The sequence below is a fragment of the Artibeus jamaicensis genome, unplaced genomic scaffold, assembly GCF_021234435.1.
Source record: "Artibeus jamaicensis isolate MK-2021 breed Jamaican fruit bat unplaced genomic scaffold, CSHL_Jam_final contig_233, whole genome shotgun sequence".
Taxonomy (NCBI): Eukaryota; Metazoa; Chordata; class Mammalia; order Chiroptera; family Phyllostomidae; genus Artibeus; species Artibeus jamaicensis.
The window spans coordinates 513,301-535,079 of NW_026521486.1; the positions used below are offsets into that span (position 1 = coordinate 513,301).

At 58.4% G+C, this 21,779-nt stretch overlaps 2 protein-coding genes and 1 non-coding gene across 5 annotated transcripts in view; 2 read left to right on the forward strand and 1 right to left on the reverse strand.

The window, feature by feature from the left end:
- Nucleotides 1-4,958, reverse strand: part of MOV10L1 (Mov10 like RISC complex RNA helicase 1) — a 38,563-nt gene extending 33,605 nt beyond the window's left edge. Inside the window, exons 1-2 of the mRNA XM_053661942.1 lie at nt 4,862-4,958; nt 3,866-4,050 (exon numbers count right to left, since the gene is read on the reverse strand). Coding sequence (XP_053517917.1) covers nt 3,866-4,050; nt 4,862-4,958 — 282 coding nt within the window. The remainder of the gene's footprint in view (nt 1-3,865; nt 4,051-4,861) is intronic.
- Nucleotides 4,959-7,088: 2,130 nt separating this feature from the next.
- MLC1 (modulator of VRAC current 1) lies at nt 7,089-21,418 on the forward strand. 3 transcript variants are annotated; one of them, XM_037160519.2, is made up of 12 exons: nt 7,089-7,116; nt 7,337-7,655; nt 8,752-8,841; nt 10,195-10,248; nt 10,693-10,794; nt 14,523-14,621; nt 14,916-14,987; nt 16,055-16,171; nt 17,082-17,138; nt 17,605-17,727; nt 19,193-19,318; nt 20,490-21,418. In XM_037160519.2, the coding sequence occupies exons 2-12, from the start codon at nt 7,479-7,481 to the stop codon at nt 20,562-20,564; spliced, it is 1,092 nt and encodes a 363-aa protein (XP_037016414.2). In that variant the 5' UTR covers nt 7,089-7,116; nt 7,337-7,478; the 3' UTR covers nt 20,565-21,418. The 3 variants fall into 3 exon arrangements, with proteins under 3 accessions (XP_037016414.2, XP_037016412.2, XP_037016415.2); XM_037160517.2 differs by having other exon boundaries at nt 7,108-7,172; XM_037160520.2 differs by lacking the exon at nt 14,916-14,987 and having other exon boundaries at nt 7,108-7,172.
- On the forward strand, nt 11,094-11,201 carry LOC119060622 (U6 spliceosomal RNA). The gene has a single exon (XR_005084620.2). It is a non-coding gene; the product is annotated as a U6 spliceosomal RNA (small nuclear RNA).
- Nucleotides 21,419-21,779: the final 361 nt, after the last annotated feature.

Below are 21,779 nucleotides of genomic sequence, written 5' to 3' on the forward strand. Positions count from 1 at the left end.
ACTTCTAATTGTCTGATTTATGGCTCTAATGGTAAAAATAATCTTTGTTTACTATAACTGAATCTATGGGAACTTTTGTACTTTTCCTGGTTACCTTTGTATTGATTTTTTCTGCTTAACTGATCATGCTATACACCTGCAAATGTCAATCACTACCTAAAATGAAAATAGAAAAACCTGCTTGTACTTGCAATAAACAGAACAGAGCTTCACTGTCCTTTGAGGCGTGTTGTCGTCTGTTACCCAGCACCGACGCCTCACCCACCTTCGGGACCCCTGGACTCTGCTGCGGCTGGACCGCGGCACGTGGGCATGGCCCACCGTTCTCAGCAAGGGTGTCCACTCCACGGGGAAAGGGTTTTCCCACTGTGAGGTCTTCTCAAAGAACGATGCGGGGAGAACTGGAACCAGCACGTGAAACAGCGAAGTTGAACCCGCACCAGACACCACAGCCCAGGAGCAACTCAGAACGGATCAGAGTCACATTTAAAACTGTGAGACTCTCAGGTGACAGCCTGGGTGACAGTCACCATGGTCTTGGATTAATGAATAATTTCCTTAGTGTAACATCAAATGCACAGGTAATTTAAAAAGAGGTAAGTGGAGTTCATTAAAACTTAAAACTTCTGTGTATCAAAGGGTACACTTTTTTATATTGAGAAAAAGTGAAAAGATGATCCACAGAATGACAGGGAATATTTGCAAATCGCAAATCTGATGAGGGATCAATATGCAGAAGGTACGAAGAACCCTCTATAACTCGGCAAGAAAATAACCCAACTAAAAAATGACCAAGGACTTGAAGAGACATTTCTCCAAAAAATATTAAATAACCCATAGGCTTGAGAAAAGATGGCTCAATATTATTGTCAGAAAACTGTCAACGAGAACCAAAAAGATGCCGCCCCATGCCTAGTAGGACGGCTACTGCCGACGCATGGACGACGGCTCAGCCTGGCTGAGATGCAGACACGCGGGCCTCGGTGCACGGCTGGCGGGCACGCGGGGCAGGGCGGCCGCCGGGGAGACCCTGTCAGGTCCTCTGCAGTTCGAGGCAGGCCTACCACGCGACCCTGTGTCCCGTTCCTAGGTACGTGTGCAAAAGAACACAGGGACTCAAACGGATACTCGTTCGCAACAGCTGAAAGGCACAAACAACCCAAGTGTCCATCAGCGGCTGGGGAGAAACTCCACGGTCCCCACACGGCGGGGCCGTCCTCGGCCTTACTGAGGAATGAAGTTCCGACACAGATGACAATCCTCAAAAACATCGCGCCAAGTCCAATAAGCCAGACACAAAAGGACACGTTACGTGATTCCACTTATATGAGGGACTTAAAATAGCCAAACGTGGAGACAGGAGTCACAGTGAACTCCTTGGAGGAGTTTCAGCTGGGACAGACGACCAGTTCTGAGGGTGGATGACGGGGACAGCTGTCCTGCAGGTGGAGGCACTCAGTGCCACTGAGGTGTGCTTGAAAAACGCTTAAATCGGTGAATCCTATGCCAGCAGTATTTTACCACAATGAAACACCTAGATAAAAAATAAGCGAAGAAATCCAGGGTCGGTGAGCCGGCCGCCACACATCTGGCTGGGTGGAGCAGGGCACCTACTGCCGACAACGCTGGCAGATGAGCAAAGGCCGGTCCCGCGACCCGGCCCCCCACAACCCGGCCCCCAGCGAGCGACCCGGCCTCTCAGAGCACCTCACGGTGCGAGGCTGAGGCACGGGGGCACGGGTTCTCGTTCACAGTGGTCCAGGGCAGTGACCCAGCAGACTTGCGGTGACAGGAACATTTTAGGTCGGCGCTGCCCCATTTGGTAGCCACCAGCTACATTTAGCTCCTGAAATGTACTTAGTGAAACTGAATAATTAATTTTAAATTTGTACTTACTTTCCTAAAAATACTTTATTTATTTATTTTTAGAGAGAGGGGAAAGGAGGGAGAAAGAGAGGGAGGGAAACATCAACGTGTGGTTACCTCTTGTGTATCCCCTGCTGGGGGCCTGGCCCACAAGCCAGGCCTGTGCCCTGACTGGGAACTGAACTGTCCACCCTTTGGTTTATAGGCTGGTGCTCAATCCACTGAGCTACACCAGCCAGGGCTGTACTTACTTTTAATAAATTTAAATTTAAATAGCCATACAACTGGAAGCTATTGTACTGAACGTGATTCTACAACGTGCCTATCATCTTTAAAATCTGAGAAAGATGATATTAAGCATTAAGATAGCATTTACCCACCAAAATAGTAACGAAGTTCGTCTCAACCCTTTTTAAAGTGTAGTTGACCCGCACTCAGTCAGTTTGCCAGCTACCAAATCATGTAACAAAAACCAACAGCTCTCCCATACAGGAAGAAGAAATTAACTCAAAAACAGGAAGTAAAATCACACTGATAAGGAGACAAAAACATTAAAATTCTTGGGAACAAACGCAACAAGGAACTTTCGGAACCTGGGTGAAGGAAAGCACTGACCCGTGAGAGGAGCACAGAGGGGGATGTCGGCGAACCAACAGACCGCGGCCACGTGGGGAAGACGCGAGAGGCTCTGCCTGGCACCGAACCTGACCAGCCACAAAATCAGCGCTGTCCAACTCTCAGCCTGAGCCGAGGCGCTGGACAGCAGACTGCGCTGGGCAGCAAATGGCGCGGGGAGAGTCAGGAGAATGCCCTGCACTCAGGGGGAGGGAGACCTGTCTGCCTGCCACCCACAGGCACCACCTAGCTGGGGGACCTTGCAGGCATCGGCGCGGACAGGGTCCAGGCAGGGTCCCCGGCATATGGACTTCTGAAGCTTGATAAAGGGATCTTTCCATTGGTGAGATGAGTGGTAGCTACAGGTTCCTTCTGTCAGTCTGCACCCCAAGTAAGTCCCAGGCAGATTAAATATGTAGATGTCAATAATCAACCATCGGAGGAAAACCTGAGTGTTTTTTCATGGTTAGAAGTAGAGTAAGCCTCTTCTAGGTTTCATACGGAGCCCAGAAACTACAACGAGAAGACAGACATTTAACTCCAAAAACACTGTATAAAACAAAAGCTAAAAAGCAATCTTGGGGGAAATATTTGCAATACTTTCATATAATAATTTTCCTTAAAAAGCTATAAATTCCCTAATACAGAGTTTTAATTTAAAAAGTTGGACCCAAGAAAAAATATGGACAAAGGACATGAAAATAATTCCTACAAAAAAGTGAAATACTGATCTATTGTAAAACTGAAGTGCAAACTAAAAGGACGAGGTCACTGCCCACGGACCGGACTGGCCAGGGTCCAGAGCAGCCTTTCACATGCTACCGAGAGTTCAGTGCAGCGCACCACTGCTGGAGGGAAAGCAGGTGATCGCCATCAAAAAGTTAAATGTGCCTGCCCTCAGACTAGTAATTCTATTGCCAACAATCTGGAGCACAAAAATACCATTTTTTTGGTTCACAGTCCAGAGCTCAAACCACTAAACCACATCAGCCAGGGCTTCTGCCTCAAAATACTGGTTTTTAAATGAAAAAAGTTGACTAATAGAGCCCACTAGTGGTCTTTGCTAATTGCATTAACAAAGGATGCAATACTTATTATTTTTAATAATACTTTTTAAAGACTAGAAGGCCATATAAATGGTAAGCATTCTCTATGGTATGAAGTGAGAGGCAAACTTATGAACTATAAATTTCCATGGTATTTGAATGACTTACAGTGACCACCACTTTTAAAAACAGAGACCACTGTGAGAACAAATGCACGCCAGGCAGGACCAGGCCGCCTCTCCAGCTCCCCCCACCCCCAGCACAGCGAAGCAGTGTGAAACCCCCCCAGTGTGAACCGCCCCCCAGAAGCAATTTCCCGGAACCAACCAAGGCCTCACCCTGACTGCTTTCAGGCCATTGGACACTTTGTTTTCTTCCACAATGGCAACAACTTCCTGCCCAACGTTCAGAAGCACCTTGCCAGTCACAACCTCATTGGAGAAGTATATCAGATCGTCGATCATGCCATAATCACCGCAGTACCTCGTCACCACACCCCGCACGGTTTTCAACTTGGTGTCACCTAGGTGGGTAAACAGAAAGGTTACACCGACTACACCAGTGAGCCTGCCTTGAGTATGGGGCACGCAGGGGGCGAGAGGTCCTTCCTGGGGAGGGTTCAGAAAGTCAGGTGTATGAAGCAGGCTGCCCGGGGCTCCGACTCCAGCTCTCTCGCCTGCAACATGCACACCCAGGCCAGGTCCTTGGCCACGCTGTGCCTGCTCCACCTGTCTCAAAGGGGACCCAAAGAGCTGTCCAAGGGACAGAACTGGGAGCAGTGCAGAAACCGGAGAGGCTGGCGCAGGTCAGGGTGCAGCGTGAACTGTCGATGGCGCTGTTGCATCTGGGGAGCAGTTATCACTGTTTTCTTTCGTCCTCATCAAGGCGGCGCAGGGGAAGTTCTGTATTACTAAAGGAGTCAACGCAGGCAATTCCGGGTTTGGGGAGCAAATTGGCCTGGGAGCAGGGTACACCCCGGCGACTCAGTGACCCTCTCCACCCAGGGCTGAGAACACTGCTGCAGCCCGGCGTTCTGAGTCCTCACTGCGCCCGCTCCGCGGCTTCCAGTCACAGGCGACACCTGGGGAGTGCAGGTCACCTTCGGCCCCGCCACGCTCCTGGAGTGGAACCCTAGCTCGGGCTGCTCCTTCAAGCCCGCACTGCACAGAGGGCCAGACAGAGAAAAAGCCGATCTCAGGCCTAGGCAGGCTCCGCTTGGGGAGCTTAGAGAACAGGGCCTGACTGCAGCTCTCACAGGGACTCCTAGGCCGCGGCCCGCCCCCCACTTGTGCCTGCCCCAACCCCACTGCTAGCCAGCCCTGCCCCACGCGCACCTTCCGGGGGCTCGAGCCCCAGTGGCCGGACCTCCTCCTCCAGCCCATCTGCCTTCCTCCAGAAAAATGCCACTAGCTTGGCCACGAGGCGCAGCATGGCTCTCTGCGGCCCTGTCCCCACGCGTCTGGCAGCCTGAAGCTCGTGGCCACGTAGCCAATAAGGTGATCGTGCCCGCGCCTGCGCCTTGCTTCGTGGAGCTTGGCCAATCGGGTTGCCGTGCTGACTCCTGCGCCAGCAGCCGTTTGACCTTGGCCAATGGGGTTGCCCCTTCTGAGCCTGCAAGTGCGCCCAGTGGGGTTTGGCCAATGGGGATCACAGTGCCCACGCCTGTGCCCAAGTCCTGTCGATGGGGCCTGCGTGCCCCCTGTGACCGTTAGCAGTCCGTGGTTGGCCGTTGGCGACCGTTAGCTCGCTAGCCCTCAAAGCGCGGTGACTTGTGGGAGTGATACCGTGGCCCGGGCGTGGCTCATACTGGTGGGCGGGGCTCTGTGTGGGTGGGCGGGGCTCTGTGCACGTGGGCACTTCTGGCCTCTACCCTCTAGAAGCCAATAGAGACAAGACAGCAGACATACACAAATCAATAAATCTGCTGGTACAAATGAAAACCGTATCTTTTATTTTATGGAGAAAAGTAAGCAGACTTTTTTTTTTTTTTTTTGCCAACCCAGTATTTGCTGAATGGCAGCACAAATGTGGAGGCCGGAGGAAGACCTCAGCGGCAGGAGCAGGAGGTCCTGTGGGAACAAGAGTTGCTTTGGAGATTTGAAAGAACAGGACTTGTTCCAGAAACTGGCGCTGCCAGAACCCAGGAAGCGCTTCTCAAGTGACCACGACTCTGGAGGCTTGAGGCGTCTGCGCCATGATCCCTCATTCAAGACAACTTGTTTGTATTTCTTAGTGGAAAACAACTTTGGAAAAACTCAGAAATGGTGAAATCTGCTGAACGTTTTCCTCCCAATAAAGAGAAATGCAGAGATGGGCCTAGAGGGGTGTGTGATGAGTGAAATAAGTCAGAGAAAGACAAATACTGTATGAGCTCACTGATATGTGGGATCTAAAGACCAAAACAAAGGAGCAAACAAAACAGAAACAGACTCACAGACTGAGGGTCACCAGAGGGGCAGGGGTTGGAGGCTGGGTGAGAAAGGGGAGGGGACGGAGAAGTACAGGTCCGTGGCTCCAGAATAGTCGTGGGGATGTAAGGCCCAGCACAGGGAATAAATATCATCAGTAATATGGTAATAGCTATGTGTGGTGCCAGCTGGGTGCTGGAAATATCAGGGGGTCACTTTGTAAGTCATAGAAGTGCACACTCAAAACTCAATTAAAGGAAGAAACACAGAAGAGCTCGACCAATTCCTACCAACTCTGCTTATGGCTTTAAAAGGCAGCCAGTAAAGACATTTGGGAGGCTTCACAGTCCCCTCTTTTCCTTCACAGGTTATAGTGTGTGAAGAGCAGCCCTCCTTGCGAGGCTGAAAAGCTAAGACAACACAACGTCCCACGAGTGGAAACGATGACTCTGCTCAGACTCCACGGGGTCTTGTGCTGGAGGACCCGGCTCTCAGAGTGCGGGGCTCGGGCCATGTGCACAAAGACTCTCGCTGCGCCTGTCAGCGTGCCAGCGTGTCCCAGTGAAGTGCGTCCCTGGCCTCTTTCTCTGCCTAGTGAGCAGAGAAGTAAAGGGCGCCTGGGAGCTCAGAGGCTGCCAGTGGGACCGCAGACCAGAGCCCGGGGCAGGTCTAGGGCTGCCCAGCGGGCTGAGCGCAGATGTGTGTGTGCTGCTGTGCGGGAGGTTTCCTCACGTGATCACGGGGGATGGGAAAAGGCTGCTTGAAAGGAGATATAGTGAGGCCTTTGAATAGAAAGTTATGCTGCCAAACAGCACCCGCTTCCTCCTGCAGGACTGTGCTGGGGGTTCCACTCAGGCAGGCTTCTTCCCAGAAGCCGGTCCCTGCGCCCCATGACCTGTCTGCCTGCCCTGAGTGGGACCTCAGGACCCCATTGTTCCCTGGCGGAGTTAAGACAGGACTGGCAAGGCTCTGTGCCAGCGGTTACACGGTTACACAACCATCGAGAACTTTCCAGGGTCGCTGCTTCATCTCATTGAAATTCAGGACGAGGTCCTCCTGCTTCTGGCTTAAGTGCAGCTTTGCCGGGCTTTTGTTCCTTTGTGAATAGCTGTTGCTGGAAGCCCTGGGCAGCAGCGAGCCCATCACCCAGAGACCAGCGCTGCCCCAGAAACAGCCGGGCGGTGAGCACCAACGGACAGACGGACGGACAGGGTCTGACACTGGTTCCGTTACCACCGTGAGCAATTGAAGGGCTTGGAGGAGGAGCCAGTGCCTCCTGGGAAGTGGGGGGCCGAGAGGCCGACGCCCCACCCTGAACGCAGACGGGCAGGTAGGTTTTGCCGAGAAAGTGGTTTTAGTCACTATCAAGTGAAGTGCTTGTCTTCTTCCTCAAATTCGCAGCCCTTCGGTCCGAGCAAGACTTCTTTCACCAGAAGCACCTCAGTTTAACTGGAGCTTTCAGAGTGATCCAAAACAGCGGCGGCGGCGCAGGGTCCCAGGCACAGCCGCCGTGGGCACCGAGCTCAGTGTCCACCCCGGCGCCATGGCGCGGGAGGAGGCGTGCAGGGAGGAGCCCAGCTATGACCGGATGGCAACCCTGGAGCGGGGACGGCCCGACGTGGGGAGCTACGCGGATGCCAAGCCCGGCGACCTGCAGCTGTCCTCGAGGCTGCCCCCCTGCTTCAGTCACAAGACGTGGGTCTTTTCCGTGCTGATGGGGGTGAGTAGCCCCGCCAATGCCACAGGGTCATCGTCCCCAGGAGGTGTCCCCAGTCGGTGTTGCTCCCGGGCCCACTGGGACAGAGCAGCTCCCTCCCTCTGCTCTGGAGGGCCCTGTGGGGCGGTGCTGTACGAATCGCTGCCCTCCATTCACCAGCATTTATGGCTCCAGCCCCAGGCTTCTGGGCTCGGGCTGCACTGTGTCCTGTCACGGTGGGGACAGCCCAGGGCCCCCCTGCCCATTCACAGGGTATGCATAGTGTGAGGGTGACCTCCAGGACCCTCAGCTGCTGCGGGGGATCTGGAGTCACCCTGCACAGGTGGGGAGGAACCTTCCACAGTGTGACGGTGAGGTGGTATCCTGGGTTGGGGGCCAGCCATGGGGTCAGAGAAGGCCCAGGGGCCAAGGAGCAGGGCCAGCAGGGAGCTGGGGGTCCGGCCTCAGGGGACCACACATTGGAGGAGACTTGCCGGGGGTCCTGGGACAGTCACCTCCAGACGTGCTTGGATAGGCACGTGATGACCAAAGGAGTCAGTTTGGCCTGTGTGAGCGTGGGAAACCCCATGGCTCACACAGGGAACCCCGGGCTCCCTGCCACCCTGCCTAAGAAGCCAGGACCCAGGCCGGGACCTTGCTACCCACCCCAGCCTCCTGGGTTCCTGGGTTCCAGCACTACCATCATGGTGGGGCACGCAAGGCCCCCTGCCCAGACCCTGGGCCTGAGGGACCTTTAACACCGACCCCCAGCCACTCTGCGGCCTTGCCCTCTGCAGTGAGCGTCCATCTCCCAGCCCCGAGCCTGATGGTGCTTCATGCCTGGACCTGGGGGTGTGGATCCTAGGCCTAGAAATCACACATGTTGAGGCGAGGGTGTTTTCTGGGGAGAGGTGCCATTTCTTGCCTTAAATTTTCTTCTTCAAATAAACGGCGAAGCCCATACATAGCCTGACACTGGAGGGAGGGTGGGCTGTGGCCGTGTTTTGTTCAGGAATCAGGTCTGGCGGGATCCAGGCGCGAGGCTGGTGCATACAGACGACTGTGCTCCGTGGTGTTTCGATGTGTGGTGCTGTCACCCGAGCCTCCCGCTGTGTTGCAGGGCTGCCTGCTGGTGACCTCGGGCTTTTCGCTGTACCTGGGAAACGTGTTTCCTTCCGAGATGGACTACCTGCGCTGCGCCGCGGGTTCGGTGAGCAGAGTCGTTGGTCCCACCTGTGGCACGAAGTTTGCGGATGTGCGTTTGGGGTTGTGCTCTGGGAGTGACGCGTCACCGTCCCTGGCCACTCGTTCAGAGCCTCCTCACGCCGGTCTCTGGCCTCAGAGGCTTCGGGCTGCAGGACACAGGGCTGCACCCCACCCTCCCACAGCCTGTGCCCTGCCTGTGGGGGCCAGCGGCCGGCCCAGAACACGTCCCAGGGCTCATCGCAGGGCTCTTGCCTGCCTGCTCCCCCGCTCTAGCCCCGTCACCATCCCCGGACACCTGGAAACACAGACACGAGCTCCCCCGACACCACGTCCCCACCCCATGGTGCCAGCCTCTGCTGCCTTAGAACAAAATTCCTGGGAATTCCTGCCCTTGCCGCTCTCTCCACAGGGGCGTCCAACCTGCAGCCCGCGGGCCGCATGCAGCCGGGACGGCTGGAGTGCAGCCCCACGCCGGCTCGTACATTCACCTAACACATGAGATTGTTTAGAGATTACGGTTCGCAGTGCATTTAACGTGTGGCCCAAGACAACTCTTCTTCTCCCAGTGTGGTTCAGAGACGCCAGAAGTTCAGACACCCCTGAAACTTCTAGGTGGCCCTTGGGCCTCACCACTGGAGCAGCCCTTGTTGGGGCCACAGTGACCTGACCTCTGACCCTGGTGGCGCCGGGGAAATGCCCACCTAGGCTGAGGGTCCCAGCAAAATTCTTGGCAGTGCCCTGCACCCTCAGGCGACAGGCTGGAGAGACAGGTCCCCATGGGGTCCCCCCAGCTCCCCCTCAGCCCTCAGTGGCCCCCCCACCCCAATCCAACCACTGCTGTGTGTCCCCCTCAGCTTGTGCTGCCCCAACTTGGGGTCTGCAGGGTCTGTCTCCCACAAGAGCAGCACCTGCTATGGTCCCTGCTCACCTCCCCGCCCCCATCCATCTCCCCACCTTCCGGCACCCTCTTGTCCTTTGCTTCTGTGGGGTCAGCATGGGCCCCCGACAAGAACCTGCTGAGGCCCCGGACTCCCGGCCAGGTCTGCCTCCTCCCCGAGGAGTGACTTCTCAGGTGGAGACCGCGCTTGGTCTCCGGCCGCAGGAACCGTCAGCCCGGCTGCCAAGTGCACCTAGAACACCACTCGTCAGTGCACGTCTTTCGTCTCACCAGAGACGTTAAGACTTTTTCCAGAACAAATTACTCTGACAGATCTGAGGACCTTTCAACGTCGAACAAAACCCCATGTCTAGTGGGCCAGCAACACTGGTCCCGCCGATGTCTTGGGCCCCCGGGGGACTGAGCTTCAAGGGTGTGTGGGGACTGAGCACTGCTCACCGAGCTCCGCTCTCTTTCCAGTGCGTTCCCGCAGCCATTGTGAGCTTCGCCGTTTCCAGGAGGAACGTCAGTGTGGTGAGTCCAGCCTCTGCCCCGTCTCTGTGCCCTGGGGGCTGCCGCAGCGCCCGCAGGCTGTGGAAGAGACCCCGGGCCCTGTGGGGCTGACAGACACACTCGTGTGCACGAGAGCACCTGTGTGCACAGATGTGTGTGAATGTGCATGCACTTGTGCGCACACCTCTGTGTGTGTGCTTATGTGCACGTGTCCACACGTGTGTGCACCTCTGTGTACATGTGCCTGCACACACCCGTGAATGGGCGGAGTGCACCTCCACCTCCCTCAGCACCCAGGGCCCCCCTCCCTCTGTCCCCAGGCCCTGGCGGGGCACCCACCCTGGCTAATTCTAATGTGTCCCGGTCTCTAGGAGTTTTCATCAGTGACCTGGATTTAGGTCACTGCTGCCCTCACTTCTGCAGTTACACAGAGGAGAGTAAAGCGCCCCCCCATCTTCTCTGCAGATCCCCAGTTTCCAGATGCTGTTCGTCTCTACGTTTGCTGTGACCACCACGTGCCTGATCTGGTTCGGCTGCAAACTGGTCTTGAACCCGTCAGCAATAGACGTGAGTCCCAGGGCCACGTGGGTCCCAGGCGTGGGCCCATCTCCTCCAGGCGCGTCTTCCCGTGGAGCATCTGCCACGGGGGCGTGTGACCACAGTGTCACCAAGCACTGTCTGTGGGTGGGACCCATGTAGGTGTGCATCACGGCTCTTGAGTCTGACAAGTTGGAGAATTTTATTTATGCTCCTGAAGAACAGAATTCTCTTCACTTCTTCACTTCACTTCATCCACTGATTCCAGTGGATGGATTTATCAATAAAATTTTAAAGCCTCTTTCTCGAAAGTTGTTAAAACAGGAACAGTGCTCGCTTCGGCAGCACAGACACTAAAAATTGGAACGACACAGAGAAGATTAGCATGGCCCCCGCACAAGGGTGACACCCAAATTTGTGAAGTGTTCCATACTTAAAGAAACTTAACAGGAGCACAGTGACATGTCTCATCACGTCTGCGAGGCTGTTGGTGGTGAGGCGCACCTCTAAGAAAATCGAGGAGACAGACTTTCCCATCCCAGAGCTGAGAGACGTGATCTCGTGAAAACGAGGACCCGGTCGGAGGTTCCTCACAAACGCCCCTGCTCCGGCTTTGATGCTGAGCCACCTTCGTTAGACCAGGGGGACGACAGGAGGCCCCGAGGGAGGCTGAGCCGGGCCAGTAAGGCACAAAAAATGGACAGATGTTCGCGGGTCCGAGAGGAACGCTCACGCCATTGTCCACAGAAGACAACGTAAGTTTGCTACTTATGTGGCCCTGGGTTTGCCGAGGGCTGGCACCCAGGTTGCCAGGTGTGAATGCCGGGATAAAAGAACCGTCTATGCCAGCAACAGTGAAAATATAGTTTAAACCCAGATACACGTTAGGGACCTAATCACAGAAAGTTCCTGAGTATAAATGTAATGAGAGTGTGCGGGACTGTCCCAGAGAAAACACCAAGGACTTGCCCGGGACCCTAATGCTTCTTCATGAAGGAGACCCTGACCATGTGGACATGGGTTCCGAGTAAAGGCATCTGCTGCACCTGGCCGGCTGAGGCAGTGCCTGGGGCCAGGGAGGGGGCGCCCCCTGAAGAACGGGTTGGGGGCCTGGACCCTGCGGCCCGGAGCTGTCACACAGCCATCCCCAGTGAGACCGCTGTGCACAGCAGCCCGGCTGCCGCCCTCCCACCGCCCCGGAGACCCAGCCCCGAACCCGACCCAGAGGGCTGGGGCACAGCCAGGAGGGGCACAGGCGCGGCACGGTGAGGAAGGAACCCGAGCTCTCTTGGGGCGAAGGCCCACCCCAGACCCCTGCTCAGAGCCACAAGGGAGTCAAGGGCGCCAGGAGAGGGCCGCAGCCGCTGCCCAAGGAGGACGCTGTGCAGGCACCGGAGCGACGTTCAGCCTGGTGAGTTACTGGAGGAAGTAAATTCAAACCACAGGGAGATGCCATTCCCGACACCAGACGGGCAGAAGCCCCAGGGCACTGACTTCCAGTCCCGTGACTCCAAGGCCTGGAAGTGTCCGGCTTCAGTAGCATGTTCTGAAGAAGCGCATGCACGGAGACGCCGTGTGCATGCCCCCACGCGCAAACCCTGGAGAGGGCCTTGCACGTGTGACCAGAAAGCGTGGGCCCTCGCAGAATGTCCTTCAGGGCAAACACCCCAACCAAGGCAGTGACCCAGTCACCTCATCTACAGCAGTCACGTCGCCACCTGCCCCGGGGTCACAGAACAGGTAACTGACTTGAGAGGGGAGCCTGACACCTGCTGCACAGCCTTCTCGAATGGCCGACGGGCCCGCCATGTCAGGCTCACCTGGAGCTCCGCCCTGCAGGCACCCCCCACCCCCTCCCGCCTCCCCCAGCCACTGCGCCGGAATCCGCAGTGAGCATTCCTCGGGTGCCTGCTGCCACGTGGGCGCCTGAGCTTCGCACTGAGGACCCACGACTGGGGACCTGGAACCACACACATGCAAGAACCTCAGGACCACGATGGCGGAACCAGTGACTCCTTGGGCTGAGACTTTAAGAAGCAGAACTTCGCAGCCATTTCTGCCCAGGAGCCTCTCACCAACCTGTGGTCAGAGAGCCTTGGGTATAGAGGAGTCCCTGGGCTCCTGTCTCAACCAATAGGAACGAGGCTTCTCCCGCCCAATCAGAGCTGTGGAGCTTCAACCAATCATAGCAACTCTAGTCTGACCAATCAGAAACCAGAAGCCAGCTCTTTTAACCTCTGGGAGCTGGCCCCCCCAGGCTGGGGCTGAATGTGTGCCCCGGGGCAGGGCATGCCATTGTGCTGTCACCCCGTGGAGCTGTTCCACAGTAGTGACATTTTCACAGCTGTGCTGTGTCACAACTGAACAGTTTTGCACTTCTTCACGGCACTCCAAGTTGATGAATCTTCTTAGGGTTGAGCTGACGCCATGACTGTTGTTGAAACGAACATCGTTGCTCACGTGTAGTCAAGGTGGCTGCACCTGCGTTTAGAAAGAGAATCAGCCCGCCAGTGCAGATGGCGCTGTTGCCGTGGGTCAGTCTGTTACCGGTTGCCCCGCTCTTGCGATGGCTCTGTAGTCAGTCTTTTGTCTCCTGGGAGAATGCCCCACCGTTTCCCCCATCCTCAAAGTTGTCCTCTTATTTCAAATATATCGTAGAACAAGCTTATTGAGTTCCTTAAAAAGTTGCAGCCGGAACTCCATTATGATCATGTTAAGTGTGCAGAACAATTTAATGGGAGTTGACATCTTTATTTTACCATCTTGTCTGAGCACATGGGTTGCCTCTCCACTTTCTCAGACCACCTTGGGTGTCCTTTGTGAGAGTTTGAATGTTTTCTGTGCTCCTCGTTAAGTAGTCCCTAGTTGCTACCATGAAGGGCATATTTTTTTTTAGTTATATTTTCGTATTGATTATTGGTGGTACAGAGAGGTGCTATTGATAAAAAAATTTTTGAAACACTTTAAGACTCAAAAGGATTTGCACAAAGAGTACAGAGCTCAAACTTACTAATGAACGCATTTGGTTTGAAACGTGGGTTCTACTGTTGTGCAGGTGTGGTGAGGCCACAGAGGAGGGGACACCAGCCAAGGGAGGGCACACAGGAGGCAGGTGTGGGTGGAAGGGAGCAGGGACAGAGGGCACAGGAGCTTTCCCTGGGGCGTCCCGGGGAGGAACGGCAGGGCAGCAGGCTGAGGGTGGGCTCTGTGAACAATGTCAGGGCTCAGGCAGAGGGGCTGCCCCTGGTGGTCAGATCCCTGGCCCAGGTGCTGAGGGCAGGTGGAGGGTGGCCCCCAGGAGGAACCCTACAGAGAAAGGGTGGGGCCGGCTCTGGACTGGCCAGTTTGTACACAGTGAAACACATGTTTTAGTATGCAACTCTATGACTAGTAATTGGTGTGAAATCAACATCTTTAGTGCATTCCTTGTTCATGTTCACATAGAGTTAGATTCATGTGACTACCCACAGAGTCAGGATAGGGAGTGGTGCCTCCACAGCCTCGGGGTCCTCAGTCTTGGGCACTCGGGCCACAGTCAAAGCGCACAGGCTTTGGGGTGGACGTGGCTTTTCTTCCCTTCGGGGGGGCCAGGCACGGCCCTCCAACTAGGAGTGGTGAGAAAGCAGGCGTGTGGGGCCATCTAGTCTGGGACCCCAAGCGTTGCCCAAGCAAGTGGGTGCCGGGGCCCGGCTCTGGAGCCATCTGCAGTGACAGAGGGGAGACAGCAGGTCCCACAGAGCTGTGCTGTCCTTCGGCAGATAAACTTCAACCTGATCCTGCTGCTGCTGCTGGAGCTGCTCATGGCGGCCACTGTGATTGTCTCCGCAAGGTCCAGCGAGGCGCCGGGCAGGCACAAGGTAGGGGTGCCGAGTGTGGGCGGCACCCGGGCTGCGGGCCATGCTCCCTCTATGCAGGGCCGCCCCCCAGAATGCTCACCACCTGCGGGGGGCCGGGCTCCACCGCTGCCTGGCGGTGCCTCAGAGAGAGCCCGGTCTGCCGAAAGAGCCGCCTTGGGCGTCCACGCGAGGAGGGTGTGTATTTGAGCTTATGCACCGGAGCCTGGGAGCCACCTGTGACCACCAGCTGCTCACGTTTGGGGACCCTGCTCGGCGACCCCGCCGAGCCCAGGTCACCCTGTCACTTCTTTGTAGGGTCCTGTCTCTGACAGCAGCAGCATGCTGTATGAAGTGGCCTTTCCTGTGCGGGTCCTGAAATCCTACTCAGTAAGGAAACTTCCCTTTCTTTCCCCTGTTATGTCATTTCGCTCCAGGACAGGGACAGCCCAGACTGGATTAAGCCACCTGGCTCCTTTTTGGAGACGGGCTGTGGCTGCCTGGATGGGGCATGTGCCCCCATCTGTGAGGGACACGGCTCCTGTCACGTTGCCGGGACAAGACCCCTCATCTCAGGGGCTGCCTTTCAGGGCAGCGTGTTACCCAGGCAGAGACGGGCGCGGACGCGGACGCAGGCTGGCCACGGCTGCGGGTCTGACTGAGGCAGCGTGGCCGGTCCCGGTGGCCGCCCGCTGTCCCCGAGGAGCCCTGAAGCGTGTCTCCATCCCTGTCACAGTGCCCTGGTTTCAAGGATGAGTCATGTGGACGCCCTCTTGTTTTACTCTGTCCTTTTTTTTTTTTTGAGTCCGCTCATCCTGTGAAAGCTGCGTACCCCCATCCTGAGCTGGCAGCACCGGTTTCCCCCTGTAGGTCTGTAGACGTTCACTGAGGGTTTTGGAGTCTGTGTTTTCACTTACACTCCCACCAGTGTGGTGTTTCGTCCCAGTGAATTTCTCTCTCTCTCTTTTTCGACATTGCATAGGAACTCCGTCTGTAGAATGGTTTTGGCATAGAATCCGTACTGGCTGCTTTGAAGTACGTAGGTTGTGTCTGGTTACCACCTGCCCGAGTATCTCTCTCCTGCTCACTCCGCTTTGCGTGGCCTCTATGAATAGCGGCTGATGTCCTTCACTCTCACGCCCTCGGGTGTCCTCTCTGCAGCCTCGGAGCCCGTTCCCGTCGGCCTGGGGAACTGTTTGAGCCAGAGACCTGCGGTCGCTGCCGCTGTCTGTCTGGGCTGCTTCCCATTTGCCTTTGAATTGGCGGGAGTGGCTTCCTTTTCCCGCTGATTTCAGGCTGGAAGGGACGAGTGCTCGGTGCTTTTGGACGTCATTCTCCAGCGTGCTGACCCTCCGCCCAAGCTCATCGCGCCTCCCCACCCTGCCTGCGTGTCAGGGACACTCCAGCAGACGGTCCCCTGCCCCCTGGTGACGCCGCCTCCATGCTCTGCCCCACAGGTCATTGAGGTGATTGCCGGTGTCTCTGCAGTCCTGGGTGGGGTCATTGCTCTGAATGTAGATGACGCCGTCTCCAGCCCGCACCTCTCGGTGACCTTCTTTTGGATCTTAGTGGCCGTGAGTATAGCCAGCAGGGCCCTCGTCTGCCTGCGGGTGGACCAGCCGCTCTCACCAGGGCTGGCCCGGCTGGTTGCTGGGCTCCGTTTGGGCGGCGCTGGCAGGAAGGCCACAGGGGCAGAAGCGGGTGGGCACACGGGAGGCACCGGGGCACCTACAGCCCCGCGGGTCAGTGTGGCAGCTGCTTGTCATTGTAACAGCTTTTGTTGTTTTACAGTTTTTGTGATATTTTAGCCTAACAATACTTGTTATTTTATATAATTTCATAATCTCTAACACAGCTTCGTAACCTGATACACATTTCAGAAAATACTTAGCATACACCATTGTTTTGCATTAAATACCAGTAAACACTCAGCACAGCATCCGGCACCAGGTCGACGTGGTCGACGTGGTTGGGCCAGCGTGGCTGGGGGGGCGCTGAGGTGCGGTGCCTCCTGGGCTCCTGGGTCTGGTCACGGAGGAACCCAGGCAACCAGACACAGAGGCCTGGGCCGCACTTGGGTGGTGCGCACCAGAGACATTTGTCCAGCGCGGAGAGCGAGGCCAAGGTCGTCCCCCAGCACCGGCGCAGCCGGCTGCCTGGATCCCAAACCCGGAGCAACATGCCCGTGATTCCTCGGGGTGGCCAGGGGCCGAGTGCCACCCGAGCCGGGCCTGGGACCGCTGCGGACCCTGCTGATGCCCACTCGGCCTGCGCTGGCCGGTCCCGCAGACCTGCACCACCCGCCACGCACGGGCCTAGGACGGCGTCCCTGCCGAGAGCAGATGCAGGGAGACAGCGGCAGTGGGGCTCAGTTGTCCCCTCCTGGCCACAAGGCGGCGCCTGTCACCCGAGAGGACGCCACTGGGAGTCTTACTTCTCCCAGGATCGGTCACCTCTGAAGTCTTCCTTTTGTCTTCCTCTCAGTGTTTTCCAAGCGCCATCGCCAGTCACGTGACGGCAGAGTGTCCCAGCAGGTGTCTGGTAGGTGGCACCCTATCCCCAGGGTCCCGAGGCCCGCTGTGTGGTGTCTGCCCTGTGGGAGCCAGGCCTCTGGGCCGTGGGGTGCCTGCCCCAGGACTGGGCTGTCAAGGGCTGAGTACTTGGTGGGAGGAGCCCCCTGTCCCTCTGACCCGCATCTGCCAGGGCCAGTCCTGGGATGTGACCATCACAGGTCCAGCCGGAGCGCCTGGTGCTGGTGTGGGACGCAGCCCTGACACCTGGACGCGTGTGGCCTCTCTGCAATGTGGGGACAGGGTGCCAGGCAGGCCTCGGCTGGTGGTTTCCTGGCACTACGGACCGTTTTGTGGACACTGAGGAAACTTGGGGCTCCCAGTGCATGAGGGTGTGGGGCCAGTGGGCTGACTGGGGCGGCGCCTCAGCATCAGGCGGGCAGGCGTGTGGCGGGCTGGAGTGGGGACCCGAGCCACCTCGGCCTTCTGCTCCGCAGGTGGAAGTGCTGATGGCCATCTGCAGCCTCTCGGCGCCATTGCTGTTCACAGCCGCCGGGTACCTGACCTTCAGCGCGAGGAGGGTCATGGAGGTGTTTGAAGATCACCCGCCTGCCCTCAAGGTGTGCATCTTTCATCCAAAGCCACCGACACCGTGCGGAGCACCTGGGGACTGTCTCCCAGCCAGCATCCCACGCGCTGTCTGACCGCTCAGGGCGTGGGCCAGCTCCAGCTGGCTCCCCGTGGAGACCACTGAGGGGGTGATGCCCCCTGTGCCCCTCAGACCCCGGGTGGGGCAGCTCCGCCCAGGCCCCGCCCCTATGGCCAGTTGTCACACTGAGGTGCCCCAGTTGTCCTGGGACACCCCTGCTGCCAGTTCACTCACTTTCCATGAATCATCCCAAGAATGTGCCTTGGGGCACAGTCCCCCCACCTCCCCTGTGCTCTGACTTCTCGGAGGCGGGGTCGGTTTCTGGGAGACGCGCCCACCTGTGAGCCTGCTCCCTGTGGGCTCAGCGGAGGCGGCCGTCCTGCACTGACTCCAGGGAGGCGCGCATCCCTCACAGGGAGTGACAGGATGTCCTTCGGGCACCACAGGGACAGCTGTCCAGCACCTTTGCCTGCGGGTTGGCTCTCACACTGAGAGGGAAGCAGGCGGCGCTCCCACGAGAGGCGGCAGCGGGCGAGGAGATGGCCACTCAGCTGCCTACAGTGTCCCAGCTGCCGTCCGGACACCAGGGGCCCTGCGGGGGGGACGGCGGGAGCAGCCCTGCTCTGTGGGGGGTGCTGTGCAGAGAGGCCGAGAGCCGGGGCCGGGGGGCTCCTTCCTCACAGAGCATCGCAGGCGGGGGCAAAGGGGGTGCGCAGTTGTGAGGGTGCAGAGCAGGAAGCGGTTCGTTCTTGCGTTACTGTTGTTTTTTACAGTTTATTTATTTACTTTTAGAGGAGAAGGGAGAGAGAAAGAGAGGGAGAGAAACATCCATGTGTGGTTGCCTCTCGTGCGCCCCCTACTGGGGACCTGGCCCACAACCCAGGCATGTGTCCTGACTGGGAATCGAACTGGTGACCCTTTGGTTTACTGGCTGGCGCTCAATCCACCGAGCCACGCCAGCCGGGGCTTGTGTTACTGTTTATTAATTATTGTATTATTTTCCATACACGCAACAGTCCATGTGACCCAGGTCACCAGCCCGTCCAGTGAGTGGACGAGCCATCCAGGTCGTGATGCTGTGCACACCGCCCCACAGGGGGCACCGGGTGGCCCCGTCGGCGTTCTTGGCTCCCCACTGACCCGAGTGGTTGCTGGAGGCACGGGAGCCTCGAACCGAGCAGCCATACTGTCCAGTGGGCCGGCCGTGGGCCACTGGGGGTGGGGGGGCTTGTTAGAGCCTGAGCAGCAGAGCTCGGAGCAGAGCTGGTCCTCGAGACGCCACTGGGGCTGCTGAGACCACGACACGGGCTCTGTCACCGGGGCGTCTGGGCCTGGCGCTGCTCTCTGCAGAGTTGCTGGCTGCCGGGTCTCGGGGCGGGGGTCGTGCCCGGGGCGGGGGGCCTGAGAGACGGCCCGTCTCCCTCCCTCCCCCGCAGTCCCGGGACGTGCTCCTGCTGCTGCTGATGCTGGAGCTGCTGCTGCAGGCGGGCCTGCACACGGGCACCGTCGTCCAGTGCGCCGGCTTCAAGGCGGCCGGCCCCCAGGAGCGCCCCGCCGCCCAGGTGAGGAGCCTCGGAGCCTTTGGCCTCCCTGTCCTCCTGGGGCCCTCCCGGGGCCTGTGCCAGGCGACACCCTCCCCCCTGACCTCTTTCAAGACCCCTGGACACATCTTGGGGAAGTGAAATGCCGGATTTTTTTAATACCAGCTAGGCAAATGCAAATCCATCCTGAAGAAGTATTCGGGGCTGAACGCTTTCGGGTTTGCTCCTGCCCACATGCCCGGGTTCCAGTGGCCAGAGAAGCCCGTCCCTGGCCCGTGCACAAGGCTCCTGGCAGGGGTGCTGCACCGGCTCTGGGACATCGTGGCCACCCCTCCGCCAAGCTCAGGCTGCCTGGACCTCTGCCGGGTCCCACCTCCCATCCCCACCCCTGAGAGGCTGGGGGTTCGCCCTCCGGTGCACGACGTCCTGGGTGGGGTCCTGCAGGGCTGCCTGGGTGCTGCCTGGCCACCCTCGGGCCCATCTCACACCCAGTGCTCTGCACACCCCGGCACTCTGTCCCCGCCAGGCTGCTCCTGGGCCTCCAGGGGCCCCCGCTGCTGCCCGGGTGGGTCCTCAGTGGCCCTGACCTCCTCCATCGGTCCTGGTGCCGCCCCCTCCACAGTCCTCAGGCCCACCGTCCCTTGTGGTTACCTGGCTGGGATCAGGCTCCTGTGGGGACGGCTCTGTCCCCCCAACGGAGCTGTACGTGCAGTGAACTGGTGCCGACTGGGGGAAGGACTTGGGAGCTGGGCCTGGGAACTGCCTCCCTGTCCCTGAAGGTCTTGGGTCCGCCCCCCAGCCCGGGCCAGGCCCGACCCCTGTTCTGTGTGGGGGTCGCACTGTGCCACCCCCCATTGGGGCCTATTTCCCCAGCACCTGCTGTGTACAGATGCTGGCTCTGCCAGGCCCCAGCCTCTCAGAGAACCGGCTCAGGAGCAAGTGTGAGCTCCCCGGAGCCCCAGCCACCATGGCCACCAGGCCGGTGCCGCCCCCACCCAGAGCCAGCCTGTTGCCCCACAGAGAGCCCCCCCTGCCCAGGCTCCATTACTGCAGAGGGCGGGCACAGGTGCGGCAGGGAACCCAGGCCCCGGGGTCTCCTGCCAGCCTTCCAGGCTGGGGGGCTGCCCGTCAGAGCAGCCACCTGCTGGAATACGGCAGGCCAGCAGAACAGCCTCTGCCTGTCTCGGTCCAGGTGGCCCGGACCCCCCTGAAGGAGTTTGACAAGGAGAAAGCCTGGAGAGCCGTGGTGGTGCAGATGGCCCAGTGACGCTGTCGCCCCAGTGATGGCTGTGCCCAGGTGCCCGTAGCCCCAAACTGCTACCTTGTAACCCCTTCCTGCGGTGAGGCCGCCGGCTGCCAGGTGGACTTTAATTTCCAAACAGGCAAATGCTGACCCATCTGTCCCTGCGGGTCGGCCAGCTCGGTGCTGGGCGAGGAAGGGCCCTTGCTGGGGCTGGATGCTGGCACCAGCTGCACCAGGTTTCCTGTCCAGCGGGATCTGCGGCCGCTGTCTGCTCCGCCCCCACCTCACCCTGCTCCCGCCCCGGTTTCTGGGTGCAGACAGCTACAGGCTGGCTCGCCCACCCAGCCTTTCCGTTCTGAGTTCCAGACCGAGCCCCCGCCCAGCACCGTCTCCTGGACCAGGGCAGATCTGCGTGCTCTGTCCTGTGTCCAGACCCCGAGACGCTGCTGCTCCCAGAGTGTGGAGGCAGGAGAGCCACACCTTTGTCCCTTCCATGCCACGTTCCCCTGCCACCCCGCTGCCCTCTCTCTGCCCACCCAGCCACCGAGGAAGGCCCCCCTGCTCAGGGTGCTAATCCACGCCCGGGCCACCCGTCTGCACTTGTCACGGGCCGGTTCCCACCCCTGAGCCCTTTGTCAACAAGCACACGGAGCTCAGCCACACACTGCAGCTGCTCAGCAACCTTTGAAGTGGGGCCGCATCAACGGCTTTGAAATGTGACCAGGTCGTGTCTCTGTGTCTCAATGGCCCCGGTGACCTGGGCCGGGCGGAGCCTCTCCCTCCTGCGCTGTTGCCTCTGCTCCCCAGGCCAGACCTCGGCCATCACCTGCAAGATGCTCCACCCCAAAGTCCTCACCACCTGCTAACAAGTAGTTCGTCTGGATCCTCACTCACCTGGGGCTGGGCCGGGCGGGGGTCTCCTCTACCTGCCTCTGCCCACCTGCCAGACTGCGGGGACAGTGTGGGTGTGAGAATAACATTTGCTTTGATTAAAATCATGACCAGGAAGCAGTGTGCAGGCCCTCTGTCCTGCGAGCACACCTGGCGCTCGCAGGGACACTCAGCTTCTCCCGGTTGACTCGGGGCACCAACGACTCCCCCGAGCTGGGGGCTGTCCCCGCTTGTTTCAGGAGTTGTCTTCCGCCGGCCACCTGCACCCGTAGGCCGGACACCTGCGGGGTCTCGCTCCTCAGTTCAGGGGGAGGCCGGGGGACCCGCTTTCTTAGTTCAGGCTCGGTC